This window comes from Anopheles gambiae, chromosome 2 (genome assembly GCF_943734735.2).
Source record: "Anopheles gambiae chromosome 2, idAnoGambNW_F1_1, whole genome shotgun sequence".
Lineage (NCBI taxonomy): Eukaryota > Metazoa > Arthropoda > Insecta > Diptera > Culicidae > Anopheles > Anopheles gambiae.
Genome location: NC_064601.1, coordinates 4,891,899 through 4,916,631, shown reverse-complemented (window position 1 = coordinate 4,916,631; position 24,733 = coordinate 4,891,899). Strand labels below are relative to the sequence as shown.

Below are 24,733 nucleotides of genomic sequence, written 5' to 3'. Positions count from 1 at the left end.
AAGATGAGGTCTTTTGGGGTAATTAGGGACTTAAATTTGACGGATTTCAATTATGTTAAAATGTATTTACAAAAACAAAATAAATATATGAGGTTTTGTTTAATAAAATCAGCGCATTTTACTAAAACATTTACTTAACACTCTGCAACGATCATAGCGCCCTCTTGCGTGTATTTTGCTTCAGCCAAATGTACGCTTTACCACAAATCCGCTCCACATCCCAGTGTGCATCGAGATTCAATATTCCCCAACTCCCCGCCGCGTAACCGTTTGTCTTAAACTTTTACAAGTGACGTAAATCCATTGCGTGTCACTGTCAGTCAGAGTGGAGTCACTTTTCTTTCAATTTGAATGGAAGAGCTTAAACTCACATTCAAAGAAAAGAAAAGCTTACTTCCCCGTCGCGGCACTCACTCACGACGCGCATAACAGCGCCTCAGCAGCCACAATCAGATTCGGAAGATTGCATAGAGAAAAGCGACCCCACCCAACCTTGGGCCCCTCCATCCCATCCCATCCCATCCCTGAATGCTTGAGCCGCTAAAAACATCTTAATGAATTTTAATGAGCATTTTTCGTGTGTCTGTGTGCTCGTGTGTCTTCTTCTCCTCCTTCCCTCAGCCACTGTTTGTTGGCTGTTGCTTTTAAGTTGCGCCTCGTATTCGTGCTTTGACCACCGCGCGCGTTTAAGAAAACAGCCTGCCGGCTGTTAAGAGATGCTGGTTTGTAGCAATCGCACACACTTTGTGGGGCACATTTTCGTCTTGTTGAATTGATTCCTTCTTGTTTTTTATTCTCTCACTTTGCTCTGGTCCTCCTGCCCTCCCCTCCCTTTTCCTCCTGATGTTTTGTTTTGCACGCATTGGGGAGAAATAAATGTAAAAGTCATTTGAATGGAAGTATCTCTCAGCAAGCAGTGAGAAAGACACACAAACCCTGTCCGTGCGGTGGAGCAATTTTTGGGAAGCTGCGATCCATACACGTACCAGGTGGGATGGAGGATGGGTACAGTAGCAGCTGAGGAGCTTCTTCAAAACCGAAGGGGAAATGAAGGAAGACGAGGAGTGGCTCATAAATTATGCATACCGAGGGTGGCGGGGGGAGGGGTTCTGTTGGGGGGAGGGTTCGGCGTGCAAATAGCTTTTCGGTTTCGGTTGGGCCGGGTGTGTGCGTGTGCGTCGTCTGCGGTGTCTTCAGCAATCGAAGGCTAGTCCTCTTCGACAGGAGCTAAGACACAAACCCACACACACACACACGCGCGCGCACGAAAATCGGGAAACAAATCACAGAAGAAATATGGAACACAATCATCGGTCGGTCGGATGGTTGACTTCGTAACGGGGTTTTCTGTGGCAGCTGAAGGCAGGTAGGGAGGGTAGTGGGGAAAACACACGATGCGACGACTGCGGTATGGAACGATCGAAATGTAACCGAATTTCGGCATCCGTTTTTGATGGAAAATCCTCCAAGTATCATCGTGAAGGGGAGGCGCAGAACGCGGAGCCGTACACGGGGCGATGACTTACGCAGAGAAGCGGGATCTAAAAAGGTTTCTCCCATTTTCCCAAATGCGTACCGTGTACACCCTACACGTGTTGCGCTCAAAGACGGGGCGAATGTGGCCCGTGCAAAAGCCGGCGTGTTCGGTGGAAAAAGTCGGCACCGACGGGAAGCCTGGATTTCGTGGAAATTCCGTAACGTGCCGACACGCACAGCCCCGACGAGGGTAAGATGATATTTCCGAAGCAGAATAGCATTCAAATCCTTCAGCTTAAGTTTTCCCATTTTCCATTTTCCGTTCCCCCGGTGTAGCTAATTGCAGTGGGAAACAATTCGCAAAACGGTAACCAACCCCCCGCGTCGCCCCGGTGGTGTGTCACCACAAGAAGTATTTATAGACTTCTGTTCTGCTTCTGTTGTTGTTCGGAGGAACAGGAATCCTTCTTTCTTGATTTGTTCGTGTCTAGGATTCTTCCCGTTCTACAGAATAGATAGAATGTGTTTCATCATAGCTGCTTTATCTGCTCTGTTCAAGTTGCGTTTGGATTGAAAGGCTTCACAGCACCGTCACAGTTGCGGGGTTGTTCAGCTCTAGGCTACTGTTTGCAACATTATTTTATTTGCCTTCAGCAATGCATCGCCACATTACTTTTAAGATTCAACTGAAAACAGAATGCTTGTGTCTGCATTAAACGTACAGGAGCGGTTTACTTGATGTCGAAAGCGTAGCAACGTTTAACGCAACTGCAGCATTTGACATGACAAGCGCATCAGTTGTTTTCGGAACGTCATCACGCTTAGGGCAGCCTTTGCACTGGATATCGTAATCGTGGTACACAACATTACAAAGGGTGTTTGGCGGCTTGAATCAGTCATTTAACCAGCGCCTATAAACGTGTTCAAAGTAATGCACTACAACTACAGAATTTGGTAACCCTAGGTAACGTATTCGTCCCTTGTAATTATGTTGTATTTTGCACTTAAATCTCCTAACTTGTAAACAACCACATTTTCACGCTGTCAAATGCCCTGAATCCGTTTATACACTTGTAGTTGAATACTTCCTTGAATTTGCAACGCTGGCATTGTGAAATTGTGCACCGGGCGTGTGACTTTAAGTGCGAAGCTTGTCTAAAGCGTGATGACGTTCCGAAAACAACTGTTGCGCTTATACTGTCAAATGCTGCAGCTGCGTTCAACGTTGCTACGCTTGCGAAATCAAGTAACAAAAACCCTGTAAAACCAAACTGTGGAAAAAAACACAAAAAAAACATTTTCCCAATAATCCATCATTACGTTGAAAATTCATTGTGCTGAAAGTGATTTTTTGCTTTTAATTAAAGTAATTGATACGGCTAACGGCAGTTGGAATATGGTTTGATGATGATGATAAAAACGTTCTTCTTACTCTTGTTCCATTCTCAGTGCCTCTCCTGCCTCAGTGCATCCTAGGCTTGACATGAGGCTTGTAATGATTATGGAGTTTTTGGAATTTAAAAAATCGATTGATTTAAATAGAATTTTATCAATCGATGCTGCAGCTGTGCTCGAGTTAAATGCTTAACAACAGCTTTCCAAGAGTCTCATGTCAATGGTTTTTTCCTCGTAAAAAGATGGAAAGTTGTAGCTTTCATTTTTTTCTTCAAGCAATGTGATGAAATAGTCAACTCGATACGCAAATTCCAACCGTTCCTCCCATTTTGGTGTACAAAACCACTCATATTGTGCTGTTAAAATTGATTTTATCGTAATACGTGGTGGTGAAGTTTATTTCATGGGCCACCTTACCCGGGTACTGGGCAGTTTTGTTGCGCCGCTGCTGCAACCGTGGCGTCCCTAAAGCCCGAAAGCACCACCATCGCCACGCCACGCCAGAGACCGCCGGAGACGAGTTAATGATGGAAATATTTTCGGAAAAGCATCATCATACCATCCGACCCGAACGGACAGCATAATCGGTTTGCCTTGCCTTCACCGTTTTGCCCTCCATTCCTGCCGGGGTTTGCTGCCGAGCTTCCATCTCTCAGGCTCTGGCTCCGCTTAATCCTAGCGGCTTGTGCCTGTTATTACGCGCACCATGGCGCAAGATGATACACAGTGAACGCAATGATGCGGGAGGGGAGGTGGGCAAAGAGAACACACGGTACACGGTGTGCGCAACGCGAGGTCTCATTACACGTACCGAGAAGGACCGAGGACCGGGACCGAGGCCAAGGATACCGTACTGCCACCGACCGGGTTACAACACCGGCCTCAATCAGGCTCCATTATTTTGAAGCTTCAAGACAATCTTCGCACCAGTTTTGGCACGCCGGGAAAATAATCCCCGAGTGAAAGCGAAGGAAGTGAAGCGCATTAAAGGAGTATTTAATTTTCTCTCCCCCAAACGGGTTCACTCGACGGAGGGGAGTCGGTGGCGAAGGGTTCTTGTGTCCGTAGACCGATCGTAAGCTTCGTCGTCGCCGTCGTCTTGAACGGGGTGGTCCACAGCATAATCAGCGCGAGGAATTGAGGGGGGGGGGGGGGGTAACCACCGGAAAGGAAGGTCTCGTTTCTGCGCCAGTTCGGAACTAAGACCGAAGAACGGCAGCAGCAGAAGAAAAGACTTCCGTTCCGTGCGCCCGTGCACCCGTCGAGGGCAAGGGATAATTCACAGTGGCGCTAATGTTAAAAGGATTACGCCTGGCAACGGCTCACCGCCGTGTTGTAAATGCTGCGCGTTCCGTCGCGCGTTCGGTTCGGTAGAAGAAGCCCGAGACGTTTCATAGTGCGGAACAGGAAAAGGAGCAGGAAAGCGGTGGATTTTCACACGCAATCAAAAAGAAATTTACCTTGCAATTTGGAGCAAACTTTCCCCCAGGCAACGAGTCAAGCGATGCGAGCGAAGAAATTGTGCGCCACATGTGTGCCGCCGCTGCTGCTGCTGCTGTTGTGGACGATAATACGAAGATACAAAAAAACAACAACAACCCTATTCTCCATCCCAAACACACACACATACACAAAGAGACACAGAAAGTTTAGTCGTTCGGGTTTAGTTTAACTATTCCGGGCAGCATCTTAGCGTTAATTTGCTGTTAACATTCTATCCATTGCATCGCGCCGAAGTAATGGTAGGAGTGAGGACACGAACCAACAGCCATAATTTCGATACATAAGCAAAGGGCGGCGGCTTTTAAATGGATTGTGTCACTGGTAATAACACGGGCGGGCAGGGGACACGCTTGAGTCCTGATCCTTTGCAGCAACTCGGTCCGGCGTATGTTTACGATCCGGACATCCGTCGTACGGTTGGAGCGGACATCCGGACGCATTAACAGCAGCCATTGAACGGGGTGTTGTCATTACACAAAGGAGTGAAACGGGTTTATATCGTTGTTTGGTATTCCGGTAACGCACCACGACGACACAAGTAATTGTCTAGTTGAAGAAGACTGTGTCCCTGTGCGTGTCTTTAGAATGGCCTTTAGTGTCGTGTGGTTTGTTAATAAAACTATCCACTTTTAACACTCGAATTCGACAGCAATGGCAATGGATTGGAAGTTGTTTTATTGATGCAGAGGCGAATATTCGAAGCAAAGCAGATGATAAGGACCTCGAAAGATCGGTCTTGTATTTCGTATTTAACATCAAAACAAAGCTTCTGCCTCTTATCGTCTTGGCTGACGTTCCTTCGAATTTGGTCCTTCGAGCCGGATGACGAGCCATTCCAAACATTACCATTTCCACCCGAACGTCGGATGTACCAACCTACGACCTCATTACGTATGTTATTTTTATCTTGAAGAATAATATTTTTCTACTCCAAGAATTGGCACAACGCGCTGGACACACAACTTTCGGAGAATAATTTACTTTGCCTAAAATGTTCTACTATGAAAGCCGAAACGTACCCAATACCATCGGATCCTCTCAGGCCCTGGTGCGCTCGCTTGGTCGGTTTGTTTACAGTGTTAATTCATGCGGTCTAATGGCAGGACAGTCCAATTGCCTTTGCCCGGCAATGATGATGCTACCACCAACAGGAGCTGGCTGGCCGCTTTTGGGCCGTAATTTCATGGAAGGATATAAATAACAAACCTTCTAAGGAAAATATCGCTCTCGATGTATGTTGGCCATGTTTGAATAATAAACCACCTCTCTCCATTGCCCGTTTACGACCTCCTGAAAATGAAACGGCTCAATGAAACTCAGTAAATCGCACCCACAACATTTTCCATTCCGATCTGTGTGCATTACTGTGGACAGTTCGTCTGTTCGTTTTGCCCTATTCCAACACGCGCGCGCGCGTCATCCACCCGAGCGCCCCACTGCGTGCAACTGTCAATCTGGCCCAAAATTTTAAATTCCTCAAAAAAACGGCCCAACGTCAAACGTCACGCTCTTAAACTTTCCCCGCACGGGCTCAATTCTTCGCCGCAGTGTTCCAGCGCTTCGGTCGTGCACTGCGCGTAGCAACGCACGTCATCGCGGCTCGTGGGGGAGGGCGGACACTGGGAACTATTTACCCCCGTTGCTATGGTCACCGTGCGGCAGGTTTCTTCAATAAGCACGTTGCCAACGCGGCACGGGTCGCCCGCTTTCGGGAAAGTCAGCGCTGCTCGGTGCGACCATTTTCACGTTCTCCATCCGTGCGGTCAGACCGGTGTGTTGTGGCCTCGCTTCAGGGGGGAGGACTGTCCCGTGATATAACCCGCACTCGATTACGGTTCCACGCACTCACCCAACGGGGTTTCATAGGGTGTACTACTGCTACGCCTGTTTGTGCCCTGTTGTGTTTGCTGATTCCGGGACAGCTCTCCTGGACAGGTCAGGACAGGCCTGTAACCGTCCGGCGGCGAGTGGTGGTTGTGTGTGCGCGTGTGTGTCTGCAGTACATGGGCTTGTACTGCAGTGTGTTCGATTGCCAGTCACCAGTTAGTGCATCAAATTCTCACATTTTTACGAACCAGCCGCGCCGAACAGAGCCTGCCTCGTTTGACGTTTGACGCACACACGATCGACGACAAACAAACAAACAAAAAAACCGTGCCTTCTAGAGCCGGCAGTTGGTTAAATCCCTCCATTGGCTTAGTAGTGTGTGTGTGTGTGTGTTTGGGTTTGTGTGTTGGTGGTGTGGTGTGTCCAAAGCGACCAAGTGTGCCGTACCACACAACAACAACAACAACAGCAACAACAACAACAACAACAACAACAACAGCAAAAATCATTCCCTTCCGAATCGTACCGTCGATTTGTGTGTGTTGTTATGGTGCTTACCTTTGACAGTTGGCTAATTATTGAGGAGATGCGCTCTGTGTCGCTGCTGCTGCTATGTAGTAGTAGTAATAGTATCCTCACTTCCCAGTAATCTCCATTTAGTAGCCCTTGCTCTCCTTTCGTCCCGAATTCCCTTTCCAAGTTTGCTTCCCAAAAGTTGCTCTCTGTCTCTCCCGGTTGTTGACTTGTGTGCTTCTTGCTTGAACCGCTTCCGTTTTTTCTGCTTGTTGTTTCCGTTGTTCGTGTTGCTACCAATTTATGTGTACCTAATCTGTGCCATCCATTCCTAGCTACCCGGACCCGGACTCTCGCGTCCATAAAACAACGGGTCACTTGTTGTTAGCGCGCCCCGACAAACAAGACTGTACTAATAATAAAATGCTTTTGTTTTTGTCTTTCTCTCCTTCTTTCTTCTCGCACTGGTTTGCTGTTTGACCGATGTTGCTGCTGCTGGTGACTTTGCTTCCTGTCGGCTTAACCATGATTAACCGTTGCATCCCCCCCCCCCCCCATCCCACCCGCCAACCCTTCCACCGACCATCCCACGGATCAACGTCGTGGCCGTGGCGGATACCCAGCAGCCGACGGAGCTCCCAGACGAGGACTTTATGACGAATCCTTCGCTGGCCATGGACGCTTGTTTCACCGCTTTCGACAAGGATGGGTAAGAAACTATGCTGGTGTGGTGTAGAGTGAACGAGGAGGGTGGTTAAGGGGCAAAACATTGTGTAGCTGTCAGTTAGGGGTTTGTTGTTCTGGCGCTTGCCATTTGGGAATGCGACGTCAAACGAGAGAAAACACCAGGGACCAGAGCCGTGTGAGCTACGCGCGTGAGGACGAGTGAGCTTCGTGTGAACTGTCATGTTGATGGGCGACTCCCCATGTTGTGGCGCCTTGCCACAATACCACATCAGAATGCCACTTTTTACAACTTACTATAAAATATTTATCGTTTGATATTTACCTCTTTCCGTATGGTAAGAGAATAAACGCATTTTCAACCTTGAATTTCTATTGAAAGCTTGCAAAAGCTTTCCACCCAAACCCCCCCCACCCAACGATCTGCCCACTTTCTCAGGTGGTTCCCACCCATCTTGCTTTGCTTGCACGTGCTTCGTTCGTTATCCAGTCTAGGGGTTAAAGGTCTTACCTCTTTTGCACACACACACACACTCACACCGCTTCTGTGGCGTACTTGCCGCGTTGTTGCGTTGTTTGAAGGCTTATATTGAACCCTCCGTATGTCCCCAGAGGAGTGCGCCGCAAAGCGGCAACCAGAGAATATGTCGCAGTGGGATAAAAATAAACCCGTTTTATGGCAATTCAATAAAATGCACTATCGCTACCAACTGCCGCCGGTGTGCTTTCGTCCCAGCACCAGTACCGGCACGGCTTCAAATGCTCCACACGTCCGCACTATTTCTTAACCTGCTGCTTGCTGGGCAGGTGGTGGAGTGAAGTATGAAGTTTGATTGGTTCATTCCATGCCATGCCATGCCGTGGTTTATGTGCTGAAATAAGCGTACGACGGATTCCACCTTGCGGGGAAGCGGCGGCTGTTGTGCCGTTTGCGTGGATGTGAGTGTATAAAAATTGGCACTTTGCGTGGAACCGGTTACTGTGCCGGTGTGGCGATGATTCCTTCCCGGCCCCAGCCTGGTACGTTCCGACGTTCGATTAATCCGTGTTGATTGCGCTTGATGCTAAATCAGCCTATTACGGATTGCATTGAAGTACGGTGGCTGCACTTTACCCCAGCACATCGTAAAACCGGATCGATGATTAGCATATGCTAAACGCTATTGTGCATGTTTATGTGACAGTTCACACAAAAAAAAGAGTAACTATTAAAGGGCATACCAATTATTACCTTCAATTGGACCCGCTCCCTTGTGGTTCATTGGCTGGCGAAACAAAGCGATTGCAAATTGAACCTGTATCGATCTCCCCCGCTGCATACTGTCATCATTCCGGCTCATCAAATGCATCAAATTCCTTTGCACATTCCATCAAGATCTCATCCCTCTTCTCGTGCATCCATCGCCCCATGTACCTGCTCGTACCATGCTCGACAGGTCACCGACGTACGTGGTGATCGTACAAATCGCGCAGCAATGCAATGACAACTCAGTGATGAATTGATTTTGATTTATTACCCCCCCCCCCCCCCCCCCCCGCCCTCAAAATAGGGAATTTCACACGCGCACGTTCTTCGTGCCATGCAAATTGTCCTCCATTTATGTGGGTTGCTGGGTGCCAGCTACCAGACCAAGCTCCTTCGCAGATATCGCACTCTGCCAAGCTCCCTAACAACGCTCCAGATTTTTCCCGACGCGGCTTCCGCGGCCACGTACCTGGGCATCGAAATGTGTGGATAAAATTTCAAATCATATTGCTTCCTGGTGGTGGCAGTAAAAGCAAAAGAAGGATGAAAAAAAAAACCGGCACAAATTGTTCATCTTTCCACGTGCCTTCCCGCGAAGCGGGAATATCTTGCAGTTGAAAACCCCCACGGGTGGCACGGGGAGAGAGAGACAGAAAAAGAACATGTTTTCCTGCGATCGTGAAAATTACGTTCACAACGACGACGACGACTACAAGGGTGGGATTTCTTCCAACACTCTCAAGGGATACACACACACATACGGAGACACACATACAAAGTTATGGTGCTTTTCTGCGCGGTGGGCATCTCGCCATGGCGAAAGGAAAATGTATTACCTTTTGATCGGGCAATAAATTTCAAATTTTCTCACTGTTTAAACGCCCTGAACGACTGGCAGACGACACACACAGACACGCACACAGGTCCCTCTGTGCCCATGGAGGGTGTGTGTGTTCCGGACGTGGCATGTCGAACCATTGAACGTGAAGCTTGTCGAAGTTTTCTTGCCAAAAACTTCCCCCGCTTCCGGTTAGTTCTATGGGTGATCACTTTTTGTGCGCGCTCTCTCTCCCTTCTCTCGCTGTCCAACGAACTGGATGCATTCCCCACTCCCCATTTGCCGGGTAAAAGGCAGCTCGCCTTCGGGAAAGCTGGGTGGAAAATTTATGTCTCATGCTCGGTTGAGATGTGACCTGCTTTAGCGGGCTTTGTGGCTCCCTTCCGTCCCCAAACAAAGATCCCCTTGGAAAAGAAGGTAAGCCCGCACTATAAAGTAAAGGCCCTCAGAGGTGCAGAAGACTTGCTGCTGCAACCCGGCACCCGGACCCGGCCCGGGGTAGTGCAGCACACAGCGCGCGAGAGTTAAGAGAAGCACGAGGATGCGCACGAGTAGGAAACATCCTATTTTGGCAAGTTGCAAAACGCCACTGTTTTATTCCTATTGTGTGAAGGCTGTAAAGTTTTACGAGTGCGCCAGACTTGCCCTGCAACAATTGCACACACACAGACACAGAGTGTGATTGTGGGTACGTTCGCGCTAAAATAGCGATACCATCGTGCGCTGGGGATTGTGATGGTTTGTGTCTTGGGCGGCTTTCGACACGTACCGTAGATAAATGTTAATCTGCTTTTGTGGCATCGGAGAGCAACTGCCACCCTTCCTTCCCTCTCCGAATGCAACGCTTTTGCTGGCAGTGCAGTAGTGCTGGGCTGGAATTTATGGCAGGAAACTGTTTCTATCGTACGAGAGGGGGCCTTTATCCTGAGGCGAGCTGCATGCAGACGAAGCAGCGGGAAAGCGCGCGATGTGGATGGTGGATGAGGTGTTTTTACGATCGTTATTGTTAACATTGATGGCGCATATCGGGTTTTATGGGCGAAAGTTAAGTTTGCGATTGATTTGTGAAGTTAGGGAGCGTTTTTATTTGGCTGCTTCTTCGATCGTTACCATTCTGATGCGAGCACGATAACGGAGGGTGGCGTGCAGGATTGTTTACATTTTAAAGCACATTTCTGTCGTGTGTGTGTTTGTACATAACAGTTGGGAAGTTGTACTGGAAAGGATTTAATGTAATTTTTCAGCACATTTTGATTAGAACTAATCTTTATCTTTTTTGCGAAAAACAAAGTCAATGCATCGACCTGGAGTGGACAATCTCGAATTGAATCTAACGCTAACGGAAATGGTGCTTTCTTTTTCCCTACCTAATTCAAAAACACTACCACTGCAGAAACAGAAACTCATTTGCGTGTATGCTAAAGAAACTAAAAAGAAACCGAACAGACAACGAATTTCAATCGCAATTGGGTATAATTGGATTGCATTGATACGGTATCTTTGTTGCTGCTGCTGCTGCTGCCGCCGCTGCTGCTCCTACTGCCAGTGAAAAGCGCAGGAAGTGATAGCGGATAATAAAATAAAACTGCAAAACAATTTTAGGAGAGCATCCTCCAGGTAGCAGCACTTTGTGTGTGTGTCACCAAAGGGGGAAAAATAGAACCACCACAAAACCCATTTCCTTCCCAGAAACTACAGACATAGACGGAGGCTCGAGTCTCGGGGCCGGGTGTTTTCGCACACCGTCTCACGAGGAGGAAAGGAGGCATGGTGTTCGGTCTAGCTGGCATTTTGCATAGCCAAGCTGCTCAGGCAGTGCCTTACGCGCTCGTGGGTATATTTTTGTCCTCCCAATATTGCTCTCTCCCCGTGGTGTCCTCACGGCATTGTTGGTCGGTTCGCTTCGTGTGCACAAAATTGGACGGCAAATGGAGGACGGTCCTGGCAACCCAAGCAAGGTGTTGTTGCTGTTGTTGTTGTTGTTGTTGTCTCGCGCTATCGGGGTGCCACAGATGCACCAAAACTGCACAATGGGTTTTCTGCTGCCGCCCGTGAGAGAGAGAGAGAGAGAGAGAGAGCGGGACAGTGACACCCGGGCCCATCTGACAATGGAACCGACAACGAGTGACACTCGATTTGCTGTCACAATATTCCAGTGACAATGATTAGAGAAAGTATGCCGAGGGTAGTGATAGTGGGGTACGCGAATGGAGCCCATCATCTACCCCCCATGCTCCTTCACCCATGACCCACGCCTCTGGGGAGGGTAAAGGGGGGGGGGGGGGGGAAGTATAAAACATAGCAACAGTAAAAGAGTTGCAGGAACAAGTGTTCAGGTTTCGAGGATTTTCCACATTTTTTTTCCTCTCTCTGCTTTCCACCAATCCATGGGCAGGAGAGACGTACGGTGGTCGAGGTAACGCACCTCCCTCTGTGTCTGTGACGCTGACAGCTGCCTCTGTCCGGGTGATGTTCCGTGTCTGCTCCGTACTCCGTATTGTATGTGCCCGACGTCGTCGTCGTCTATTGTTTTCGAGCTCGGGCATCAAATTGGATGCCTGTCATCGCCCGGGTTCTATTACCACTACCACCACACTACTAGGCCGCCGGTGTATTGGTGTGCAAAATGGAAGGCGATACGAGCGTGCACACGTCACCGCACTATGGCGTGATATGGCGTGAGGAAAATGCCTGTGCGCGCCTACCGGCCTAGGGGCCCCCGGGTGTAGCGTATTCAGCGCGCTGGCTTTTAACCCCCTTCCCACTGGGCCCCACTTCGTTTCCACCTTTCGGACTAATTTTACCCGACACCCATCGTTTCGCCGCGTTTGAGAGCAGTTCCATTTATGGGACACACGGAGCAGGGGCGTTGTTATTGGCGGCGATAGTTGGAGCATTAGGCGTTATTTATTTATTTATTTATTTATTTATTTATTTATTAAGTATCTTGCAAAGATTTGCTGGGACACGTACTTATATAATAAATCCTAAATTCATCTACAAAACTTAACTACAGCGCTATCAATAAGGAAACGAGAGACAATTGGTTTTAAACTGAGCTGTACTAATATTGAAGTCGAAGAATCTTTGGTATTTGTTGAAGCTATGTATCATTTGGTTAATAGGCGCATTGCAGGAATGTGCAGATCTTGAGAACGTAGGTCTTAACAGCTCACGTATCCTGAGAGGTCGTTCAGGAGCATAAAGATTCAACTTTTCAAGCAGGTAGGGAGAGTCTATGTCCCCACTGATTAACTTCGCGACAAAAGTAGCTTGCAATGCCCGACGTCTATGTTCTAAGGTTTGCAGACCAAGAAGCATGCACCGTGACAGGTAATCTAAATGTTGTGATGAAGCCCATTGTAATCGGTGTATTGCTATTCTGGAGAATCTTTTTTGTATGCTTTCTATCCTAGCCGTCCACACGTGACAGTATGGGGAGAAAAGAACTGAATTAGACTCTAGGATGGAACGTACTAATGCGGTATATAATGCTTTCAGACACATTGGATCTTTTATCTCAAGAGTTTGCCTGATTACAAATCCTAACATCCTATTGGCCTTGCTAATAATAGAGTGGTAATGCTCGCGAAAGGATAGTGATGAATCAAGGATCACACCAAGATCCCTAACTGATGACACGCGAGACAAATTGTAATTGTGCAATGAGTAACAAAAGTTTAAAGGGTTTCGTTTCCTGCTGAATGTAATCGCGCTGCATTTATCCACACAGAGGCTTAGTTGGTTTGCCACACACCAATTGCTGAATAGGTTGAGATTGTTCTGGAGCGCGAAACAGTCATCGATTGACCTGATAACTGAAAAAAGTTTAATATCATCAGCATAAAGCAGTACAGAATGTTTTGGGAGAATAAGAGTCACGTCGTTTATGTAGAGTGTAAATAATAGCGGCCCCAAGTTGCTGCCTTGGGGAACTCCCGAAGTATTTGTGAACGGTTGCGAAAAGATGTTATCTATTCTTACAGAATACATTCTGTCCGTCAGATATGATTTTAACCAATCGATGACAAGAGGTGAAATACCAAGCTGTGCGAGTTTTGCTAGAAGGATGTTGTGATTGATGCTATCAAACGCAGCTTGGAAATCAGTGTACACTGTATCCATTTGATATTCCGATTCAAACGATGTATGACATTCCGAAACGAACTGAGCTAAGTTGGTAGTTACGGATCGTTTAGGTACGAAACCATGTTGATTAACAGATATGTAATTGATACATGACATAACTAAGACGTCGTAGATCATGATTTCCAAGATTTTTGCAAACGTGCATAGAGATGTTATACCACGATAGTTTTTTGCATCATTCTTAGGTTCTCTTTTAAGGATAGGTGTCATCCATGAAAATTTCCACGGCTCAGGAAAAATTCCCATTTTAAGCGATGCAGTAAAAACAGTCTCTAGAGGAGCGCGCAAAGCATCAGCGCACTTTTTCGCTACGATGGTCGGTATCCCATCGGGCCCCGGATTATATGAAGTTTTCAGTCGATCGATGGCTTTACAGATGATATCACCGTTAATCTCGAAATCATTTAGCGAAACACAGAAAGCGTCAGAAGGTGTGTAATCCAAAGCAGCCTCAAGCAGCGATGAAGTAGTAGTATCATCAGAATAAACGCTTTTGAATTTTTCAGCGAATAGTTGACATATGTCGTAGCGATTATCTGCATGTTTATCGTTCCAAACAAGATGATTAGGTGCGCCGCTGTCCCTTCGTTTATTGTGCATGAATTGCCAGAATAATGTTGGACAATCGATGAACTGTGATTGTAGATTTTGTATGTAATCATTGTAGAGCAGTTTGTTCACTTGTCTAAAATGGCTGGTAATGGTATTTAGCCAGAGCTTGTCTGATGGCAAACGGGTGCGTTTATATCGGCGCTTGGCTCTATTTTTAGACCGTCTTATATTATTTAATATCCTGTTACTCCATGGAGGTCCACGTTTTCTTGATGCTGTCTTTAAGGGACAACATTCAGCGAATATACTTATTAGTTTATCAGTGAAGGAACGAATAGCGGTATTCAGATCATAGTTGGTGGTGCAGTCGGGATTGCAGAAGGACCAATCTACATCGCGCAGCATAGCATCCATTTTAGCGAAGTCGGCTTTGCGGAAATTAAAGCTCATGAGTGTATTAGCGTTGTCCGAGACAGGATCGTTTATGTTAGTGCGATACGATTTGAATTCCGCAATTAAACATGGATGATACACATCAGTATTTATTAGCCAATCTTGTGTAGATTGGATCTGCATCCCTTCCTTCACAATATTGTCGTCAGCAAAAATGAGGTCTAGTACATTGTTTTTGATATTTTTAATAAAGTTGACTTGTGTCATGCCTGCATAGTTCATTTCATCCAGCAGATCCCCGCAAACGGTGGAAATTAGAGATCCAGAAAAATCGAGCATTGGTAGCCCGCTGTCTGATAACTTCCATGCAAGATTAGGTTGGTTAAAATCTCCCAATATTAATAATCGATCGTGTGGGTGCGCTTCTCTGACGTTCCGCACGGCTGAGCATAGAGCATTCATTACATGTGTGTTATTCGATTTATCTGGAGGTATGTATATGGCTCCAATAGTGTGGGCAGTGTTCATGTTTGTAATACGAATGAACACGGTTTCAATAGAAGGGTCAGAAGAGAACATTTGACTCACCCATTTTGATAGTACTGCGATTAGAACCCCTCCTCCTTTAATCTTTTTGCTATTTGCAGAATTTCGATCATTTCGGAAGACTGTATACCGGTTGTCAAAAAGTTGACCGGAATAAATTGAACTGTCCAGCCAAGTTTCCGTTAGTACAATAATGTCATAGTCGCATACTGATGAAGCAGCAAAAAAATCACTGAGTTTTGATCGGAGCCCATGCACGTTCTGATAATATACTTTTAAGTTATCATAATCAATTTCATTGTTATTATTATTATTATCGGATCGTAAAATATTAACATGGTCGTGTGAGCTTACCGGATCATCTGGCTGCGCAATTCGTATCGTTGTGTTGGAGGGGATGGGGACAGAAGTTGCGGCGGAGATGTCAACAGAATCGGTGAGCATGGTTCTATGATCGCTGAAGAGTGTAGCGGTAAAGTTTCCGTTGTTGTCGTTAGCGGCAGGTGCAGTAACGGGCCGTTGAAAGTTTGCCTCATGCGAGCACGGGATTGGGACGACGGTGCATTCTCGTTTTTTGGATTGCCATGGGAAATAAATCTTTTGTATACCATGCCTCGCGGCCAAGTGCTGGGTTCTAACGCTAGATTCAAAAGCGATATAGGTACACCGATTTTGAATGAGATGAACTTGAGTTCATAAGACATGTTGTGTGGTCGAATCTTATAAATCAAAATATCGGTAGTACCCAGTTGTTTTGATATCAGTTCACGCATATCATTTATTGTTGTGCTGGGATCAACTCTCGTAACAAAAAGCCAGAATTTGGTTTCTGTGTTAGGAATGAACTTGACCTCTACAGGTATATCAGATGTACCATGCTTTAATTCAGTGTTAGATGTGCAATTTGGAAGAATCGTTTGTTTATCTGTACAGGATGGTAGTATGAGAGAACGAGAACGGGTTTTTTCTATCCTTGTTTTCAACGAATCTACCGCAGAATGTTGCATACTTGCGGGCGGTATAACTGCTATCGATGGTATGTCGACTAAGCTGGGATGCTGAGCGGACTGTGCACTAGTGTTAGTGAGCGAATTTGCTTGGTTGTACACTCGAGGTGGTGATGAAATTGTGTTTGTGATTGTGGTGTTCAAATTGTCACTTAAAACTTGATTTGGACGATTTTCACTACATTGAACTATGTTTTGCTTTTGTAGATCAGTGGGACAACCTGATGAATTAGACGAATTGGTATTTGATTGTAGCGCCGTAATAATGTCGGTGTATATGTGATCACTGAATCGCTTGTCTACTTCTTTTACTATGTCTTCTTTGAAGGTTTGTAGGAGTTGGGCTATTGCACTAATACAGGTAGATTTGCTTTCACGGCACTGTGTGCATATCCATCTGAGACCGCTGTTGCCGAACAATTCTTTACAATTTATTTTTTATAAAAAAAAAAATGGAGAAAAACACGATACAGGGACACATTTGGAAAATGGCAATGGCAGCGAAAGAAGCATGAACACGCTTTTATGTGAAGCAGTACGGTTGGTGTGATTGGTTGATAAATGGCACGAAGATTAGCGAACGTAGCGTTTCTCTGTTCAATGTAGTGGTGGTACGATATTGTGTAAACGAGACTTTGATTGCATTGTAATGATATGCCTAAGGGAATTCGATGAAAAGGACACTACTGTTAGTTGGTATAGTGATGTTAATTATTTGAAAATAGAGGTTAAAAGCTTATTTGTGCTTTAAACGTGTTGTTGCTGATCGATTACTGAAATGTGTTACAAGCGCCTAAAACTATGCAATTGACGTGACATCTATTAATGTCCTTTCAAAACCGCTCTACCTTTTTAGTTGTGAAAAGTAAGAACACAGCACAAACACCAGCTTTAAAATGCATGAAAAATGTCACTCCTTACTAGGGAAAAGGGTTTGCCTATTGATTATTGCATCTGAATTGCATTTCCAAGTGGCAATGGTTCCGATTCCATTCCCTCCTCTTGGTGCCCCATTTCGTCGCTCTGCTTCTGCTAGCAAAACAAATAATACCCTTCAACCACCGACCACCGACGTCGTTATTATGATTATTCGCCGCACAAAATCAATCATCTCATTTCGCCGAACCGAATAGACCTTTCAGTTCCAGTTCCGCGGCAGTTCTGCCCCACCTGCCTGCCTGCCTTTACTAAAGATTCTTCCTTTGCAAATGTCATCCCCTACTGCTTCCTGCTGCTCAGCAAAAGGGCACAAGTTCGTGGCACTACTACTGCTACTACTACACCATCAAGCACCATCAATTTGTGCATACAAAAGTGCAAAAAAAAGTGCTCGCCCAATCATCCGTACCACACAGTGTGGGAGAGGGTGCGCGCACACGCGTTCGAATCTCTCCGCACGTTCCCCTCCATCTTGCCCCGTCGCGTCATGCCCCACAGCGTGCCCTCTTTGCACAGGAAGAACTATACCGACCGGGTGCTCTCGTCCGCGCTACAGCAGCGCGGCATTTCGGGCATCCGTCCGCCGGAAGGTGACGACGACGACGGCGACGACGAAACGACGAAAGAGGAAGGAAAACATTTCCGGATATCCGAAGTAATTTATTTTTTGTGTGGCGTCCTTTCCTCGTTCACTTCGAGCCGCAACCGAGAGTGGAAGAGAGAGCCACAGGGCCACAGTAGGATGCTCCGTGCGATGTCAGCTACAGGGCTTACCAGTAGAGCACAGTGTGGCAGTAGCGTGGCACCCCGAAACGGGTTGGTTGGTTGATAAATTTCGATATCGTGCTACCTTTTCGGGATGGATTCAGCCTGTTTTTTTTGTACTTCTTTGCTCTTCATGCTACCACCGTTTTGGAAAATCCTCTCCTCGGTTACGTGGATTGTTCGGTGGCTAGGGCTGAGGATTTTGTCTGCCATTTATTGGGAAGTACGATGAATCCGGACGTATTCCCTCCTCCTGTGTACCTCTCCTCTTGGGTGTTTGGAAAAGGTGGAAATCTAAAAATGGAACCCACTTCCCTCCCCGTGCGTTTGAGGTCGAGAGGAGAGCAACGAGAGGGCATTTCCCCCTAACTACATTTATCTACCATCCCCAGGAAGCCAGGGGTTATTGGACACCATTCGTCAGCTCGTGGCAGTGATCAGATCAAATAAATAAACCCACAGTGCTATGAGGGGGGTGATCCTTTTTTTTGCTTGCTTCCTCGGGACACCACACACACGCACACACACACACGTGTGCGCGCATTCCGGTCATATGTGTGTCGGTTAACGCGCGCGCGTACAGGATGGGATCAAAAAAATGGAAAGAGAGGTTAGAGCAAATTTATTCATGGCTTGGAAAAATTGGTCCATTTTGGACCCGCCCGACCAGCACCCGACCCCACCTCGCCGGAGCGAGGGATTTTATGATCCCTCACACGACGATGGCGACGACCAGGGGGGCAACAAAATTAAATGAATCGAAATCGAGTTATATTTTCTCATTTGCGGTTATGATACCGCCATTAGTTTTCATCGATGGACATCAATTGTTTTTGGCTCTATCTTTTTTTACCCCCTTGATCCCTACCCGATCCCAAAACCAGCGGGTTATTTTTTTGCAATTCGCTTTCTATTTATGTATTTATTATAAAGTCCCGCCCGTTTTTTTTTTTTGGTCGGTTCTTTCTGACCCTACCACCGATGGTAGTACGCAGAGAGAGAGGATAGAGGCAGAACAGGTCGAAAATCTCTTTAGCCCCTGTTTTACCGGGCAACCGGCGAAAGGTCGTCCACCGGCGTATAACGAAGCGGCCATGGTGGTTGTAATGTGTTCTATTTTGTCCGTCGGAAGTAGCGGACCTTTTTGGCGCGCGCACACATTTCACTGATGCATGATCCTCATCATCATCAGTCTGCAGAAACCCCCCACCCCCCATCCCCCACGTTTTGGTTGGTTGGTTCGCCGAAGGGAAAAGATGGAAATTTATTACGGCTTTATCCCCAAAAAAGAAAGGATCCACGCTTTTCCTTTTGCTTATGATGTTGGTGATGATGATGATGGGTGAAAATCCTTCTTTGTTTTACGGTGATATCATGTTTAGCAGCGTTCGTTTTCTGCTCGGTACAAACCCTTGCTCTAAACCCAGCTCTACCCCGCTTTGTAGCGATAGAGACGATAGAGTAAGGGAAAGGTGTATGTGAAAATCTGCATGATCGCAAACGTCACTGTTCAAGGGAAGGACAGTTTTAAATCCCATCACCGTTTGTGGTCTGCCGCGGTGGCGTGCAGGAAGTGTAATAAACATTCAAAAAACGTGCAACAAACAAACACACACACACACACATCGAGGTATGTGCTAATCGCGCGCGCTCTCTCTCTCACCCTCTCGTTGGATCTGTTGGACCGGTATAGTTATGGGGGAAATAGTTTTCCGGTGAGTGATATACATACACACACACCCACACGTACACAAAAACACACGCGATATAATAAATCACTCATAAAAGCGGACGCTGCGCGCTGTAAGATACGGAGCGGGCGGTTGATAGATCCAGCACAGACCAGGCGACCCCAGCCGAGGCGGCTGTGGGCGAAGAGAGGAGGGTGGTCTCATGTAAATTGTTTGCAGTTTGTGGGACGGACGTGTTGCGCGCGCTGGCACTGGCAGTGACAAAGTGCCCGTTGAAATGTTGTCGTAGCGGATGAGACAAATTTATGGGTGCGCTCGTGTTTTAAAACGCGTTGCCGCTTCCTAAGTTGATGTTAAATAGTTGTACGAAGAGCCAAGGGTTTTACATGGGCAGCCGAGCCGGCGTGGAGTGTTTGGTGTGATTAGCTGTGGTACACCTGTTTTTTTGTTTTTGTTTTGGGGGGGGGGGTGCTTATGGGGGCAAGGGGCTGTGGGACGATTGAAGTTATAATGTTTGGTTTGGAAGGCGAAGCACGTCCTTTATTTAGAGCGGGGGGGATTTTAAAGCGTTAGCTTCGGTGGTTTGCTGTTGTTAGATCATACAGGTTGATGTGGCGGATGATTTGTTGATTTAATGAATTGGTTGTATTACAAGGGAGATTATACAACTTACAATGTCGGAATTACTTATGAAAACAGGGCACTACACTTCTGTGCGAATAAAAGAGCCGCATGATGGCATGAGTATGGGTGTGAAATATCCAACGTTTGAGGCTAATGCGCCTTAAAGTATGCAATCCGCTTGTTAGAAGCCATGCAATAGAGTAACCAACAAGCTGAAATTGCTGTTTAAGATGTCGATGGTCATATTTTTATACTTTTAATATACAGTACTAGTAATGGCCGTTCAGTTACTTACCATTCACATTTAAACACCCCCTTTGACACGAACTGCACTATCCAATTTAATCTGGAAGTAGAAAATATCTTTATTAAAAATACAAAAGAATGAAAGAGAATACTCGTCAAAAACTTCAATGTAAAATCACGCCCGATGATACCCATCATCCGTCGGAGGAGTTTTAATCATCATTATGGGGAATAAAATGCAGAGAAAACAGTCAATAACGGCACGAACAGAAAAATGCTCCGTGTAAAACCATGTTTCCCTTTCCATAACGTTCAATCACTCACACACAAACACACCCATGGGACATGGTCACATATCGCCACAGGAAGGCACACACAAAGGCGCAAACAATAGCCGCATATTAATCACCCATTCTCCGGGCTTTTCAGCAGACTAGTAGTAGAGCACGAAGGGCCCCAATGGGAAGGCAAATGTGAGACGTCAATACGATCGATAGCTTCGGGAAAGCAAGAGGACCCACACACACACACAGCCCGGTCGGTCGGTTTGGCATGAGTGTGAACACATGAAATTCAATCAATCCAGCGCAAACACACACACACAAATGCGGCTCTCTAGAGACAACCGACGAACGGGGATGATGACGCAGCGAGAGCGACGCCCGGGCATGATTCGAAAGTAATTAGCGATAGTTTGACGAGCGGCTATTCTCGAAAGACAATAATGACGACGATGATGATGATATTTTGATGATAATGAATAGACGTGTTTGGGTGTGAGTGTGCCGCAAGGCGATGCGATCCATTGCTTACGGTGAGCGATTGACGTCACAAATCAAAGCCCCGACCGTGCACCCGACGTACACACATCCATTGTCCGTGACGTCATCGCGATATTAAATTAAACTCACATCAGAAAGGCGAACAATTCCACCCTTTTGTGAGGGGCTGAATGCACCCCCCCCCCCTCCTCCCCTCTATCCCTCCTCTACCGCATAATGTTTGCATCGTGTTGCATGTATAATTAACATCTTGGCGCTTGCAAGACAACACGCGCGGGCTAAAAGTTTAACAAAGTAGCCTTTGAACTGTTGTTCAAGCGGCAGCAGCGAGCACACTTCACAAATTCCCCTCGAGGTGAACCATTTAACTTAATTTGTTGTGTGCGAGTGTGCTGTGTGTGTGTGACTGCTTTAGTAAGGATGTACAATTGCCACCCGTTGCGTTACAGAAGGCCACTAGGTACTGGGGGAGTGTGAAAAGTGCAACAGAGCATTAAAAAGACGCATTCCGGTAAGTGAGTGGCCGGAAGCGCAGCAACACTGTTCATTCATTTCGCGCACAATGAGCGGTTCACTTCCGAAGCAAGTGAAATTAGTGCAATGACGACAGCAGTGTGAGGAGAAAGGGGAGAAGGGGGGGGGGGGGGGGGAGTTTGGCCCGTTTCGTTTCGATTTCAGTTTCCTTCCCAAACCCCCGCCGACCCCTTATGATTCTTTTCTCACCGTTGCCATAGCGCCGCCGCTAAGCGAACGCGCGAGCAGAGCCACATGGTTTGTGGCAATTAAACTTTTCCTCTCCAGCTGCCTTAAAAAGGACGGGGCCATTTTTCTTTAAACTTTGCACCATCATCAGCCACTTCCTCTGTTCTCTGTTTTGCACGTCTTAAGCAGCAGCAGCTGGTGGCAATTATTCATGTGATTCGCGCGTACAGAAAGCGGTAGCCAACCGAGCCAGGAAGCCTGTCAGGCTTGCCACAGTCGGCTTCCGTGTTGCATTATGTGCACACCCGAAACTTTTATGACCATTGTTCACTGTTAAGAACGTGGCTGTGTTGCAATTCGTTAGACACAGAAAAAAACCCCCCTGTCATGTTGCATATTTATTTTGCAACTGTACCATTCCATCCTTTCTGCTTCTCTTGCCGAGTAGTCCGCCATTGCGCAAGCATTTATATGAACTACCAGGCGGCTCCACCACGAATTGGAACTCCGGGGGAAAAATTCCCGGAATATCGGCTCAACCAATAAAGGGTATGCCACTGTTTACAATACAAATAAATTCCATGCCAATTCGCGATGATTATTCCCGTCCCAATTGGGAAGGGGCGTCGATGCGACCGGGGAGAGGGGAGGGGGTGGGGTAAGCTTTATTTGGACCGATTTTTACAATAATCATCGATATTTGATCGGAGCTTTGCGTCTGCTCGTGCTGTCGTGCTCCTTCGCTTTCGTTCTCACCGGCGCTCGTGGCCGGATGGGTAAATGGTACGACGTGAGAATGTGAAAATCATAAAATTTGCCCCTATCCATGATGCATCGAAATAACTGTGTATAGTGTGAGAACGGATATTGATTACGCAAAGAGGGCAAGAAAGGCGGGTGTGTGGGTGTGTGTGTTGGCCGGAAAACTTTTCCCCGAAGCGTTGTCAAACGGCACAAAACAAATGCCTACGTCATGGGAATGCTTACGTGCGATGACAGGAATGGATGTTGGAGGGTCGAGTCCCCTCCCCCCCCCCCGGTGGAGCGGGAACTGAGCGATGAAGGAAGAAAAATGGTTCCGGGTTCTGGCAAACAACTAATCGTCGTTCCGACACGATATTGAATCCTGGCCCGTCCCCATGGCCCGGCACAGGCTTAGTTGGGAGTTTTTCATCTTTCAAACCCTGCTCTTCCTCACCCCAGCGTGGCATTCTCTTCCTACCTTTCCAGCCCCATACTACTTTTACTTGCTTTCCTCATCGACTTTTTCCGTTTCTTTTTCTTTTTTCATTCGCCCTCCTCTTGCTGCCCTCAGTAACCTCGTTTTGACGTGGGCAAAAAGCCAATAGTTTTAAATTTCCGCTGAACATGCAAATGTACTCCTTTTTTCGGGGCGAAGGCGCGAGAGAGAGAGTGAGATCGCTGTGTGAAGATTTATACGAGTTTGAACTTGGATAATTGAGCAGTAATCGGGAGGCCAAATCTACACACCGGTGTGTCCCTGAAGCAAACACGCTGGTGCGCTTGAATGTTGCTGAAATTAGTTGTATGTTTCGCCATTTTCATTTTTTTGTTGCTTTTTTTTCGAGATACATATCATTCATTCGTGTCGGACCAGAAAATGACTGTCGCAGCGGTCGGGAACTGCGGGGGACACGAGAGACGCCCTACAGTGCGCGGTGGTAAAGGACCCACTCAGGATTGCGAAATTTGTTACAATTATACAGTCCCCGGCCTCGTCAGGCATGTGGCGTGCAAAGTTTCGGTTTTGAAAGTCAACTCCAAACACCAACTACTACTGCTGCAGTGTGGCCTCCCCCCCCTTCCCATTCCCCCCTTACATGGGTGGAGAGTTGTGTTTTATTATTTGCTGCTTTATTTCGGTAGTTTCGAAATGGGAAGGGTGAGCCATCCAGCAGCGGCTTGCTTTGATGAATTGCAAAGGCAAGTTGTTTCGCCTTGTCGATAAATCTAAACATACCGTTGAAAACCCGTGCAGCAAAATAAGTTGGACACATTCGCTCTAATCTCGATTGTTGTTTGTTCATGTTAAACTCCCAAAAAAAAAGATGTTGAAGTATTGCATAATTTAAATGATACTTTATACCAGTGCTGCAAAATGTCATGAGCATCACGTGACGATCACCAGCGAAAATAGGGAACATATCCGTGGTATGGCTTGATGTTCGTTGCTGATACTTAATGAAAGTGCGTTATGACATGCCGAACGTGACATGCGAATGGCTTGAGTCCAACGCGATAGTCTGACTGAGCTTAATGGCGGCGCAAACATAATCGTGATTTTTTCTGGCTGTGAACATGTGCTGCCAAATGCACCAACACTCATGACTGAAACGAAGTTCAAGTCAGCACAGGTTCATAATTGTGATGTACAGGGATGGCACTCAAAAAGTTGGTGGACATGCTTGGTGCCATTTTTATAGCACGCAACTCTTGGTGACTTACTTGATCATGACAATTTCTCCCAATGATAATCAAGATATTCGTGGGACCTACTTGGCGACTATCTGTCTGCTTTGAAGGTCTGTTGGGTAAACTGATAAAGCATTTGAGCGATAAAGCATCCTCATTTTGTTGGTTAGGACCACTCGCACGCACCACACATCTCCCATGACTATCGTGATGATCACCGACAGAAAATGTCGCGACAAAGTATCTGACTTAAGAGTTGCTAACAAACCAACTGTTTGAATATCACCCCTGATCATCATAGTTGCGTACGTGACACTGACATGGATTTGGTTTCAGTCGGAATTTGTCAGTGCCATTTTGCAGAACTGATCGCAGTTCAACAAAAAAGTCATGAAAAAGTGATTGACCAAGCGTTTGTTGCA

General features: G+C 46.7%; 1 protein-coding gene across 9 annotated transcripts in view; it reads left to right on the top strand.

The window, feature by feature from the left end:
- Positions 1–24,733, top strand: part of LOC1281742 (nicotinamidase) — a 63,632-nt gene that overhangs the window by 22,517 nt on the left and 16,382 nt on the right. For 4 of the 9 annotated variants that reach the window (XM_061663580.1, XM_061663578.1, XM_061663575.1 and 1 more), the window contains exon 2: positions 7,341–7,423. In XM_061663580.1, the coding sequence (XP_061519564.1) occupies positions 7,341–7,423 (83 nt within the window). Of the gene's footprint in view, positions 1–6,119; positions 6,417–7,337; positions 7,424–24,733 lie in introns of those variants that run through there. The other 5 variants (XM_061663579.1, XM_061663577.1, XM_061663581.1 and 2 more) reach the window with 2 other exon arrangements.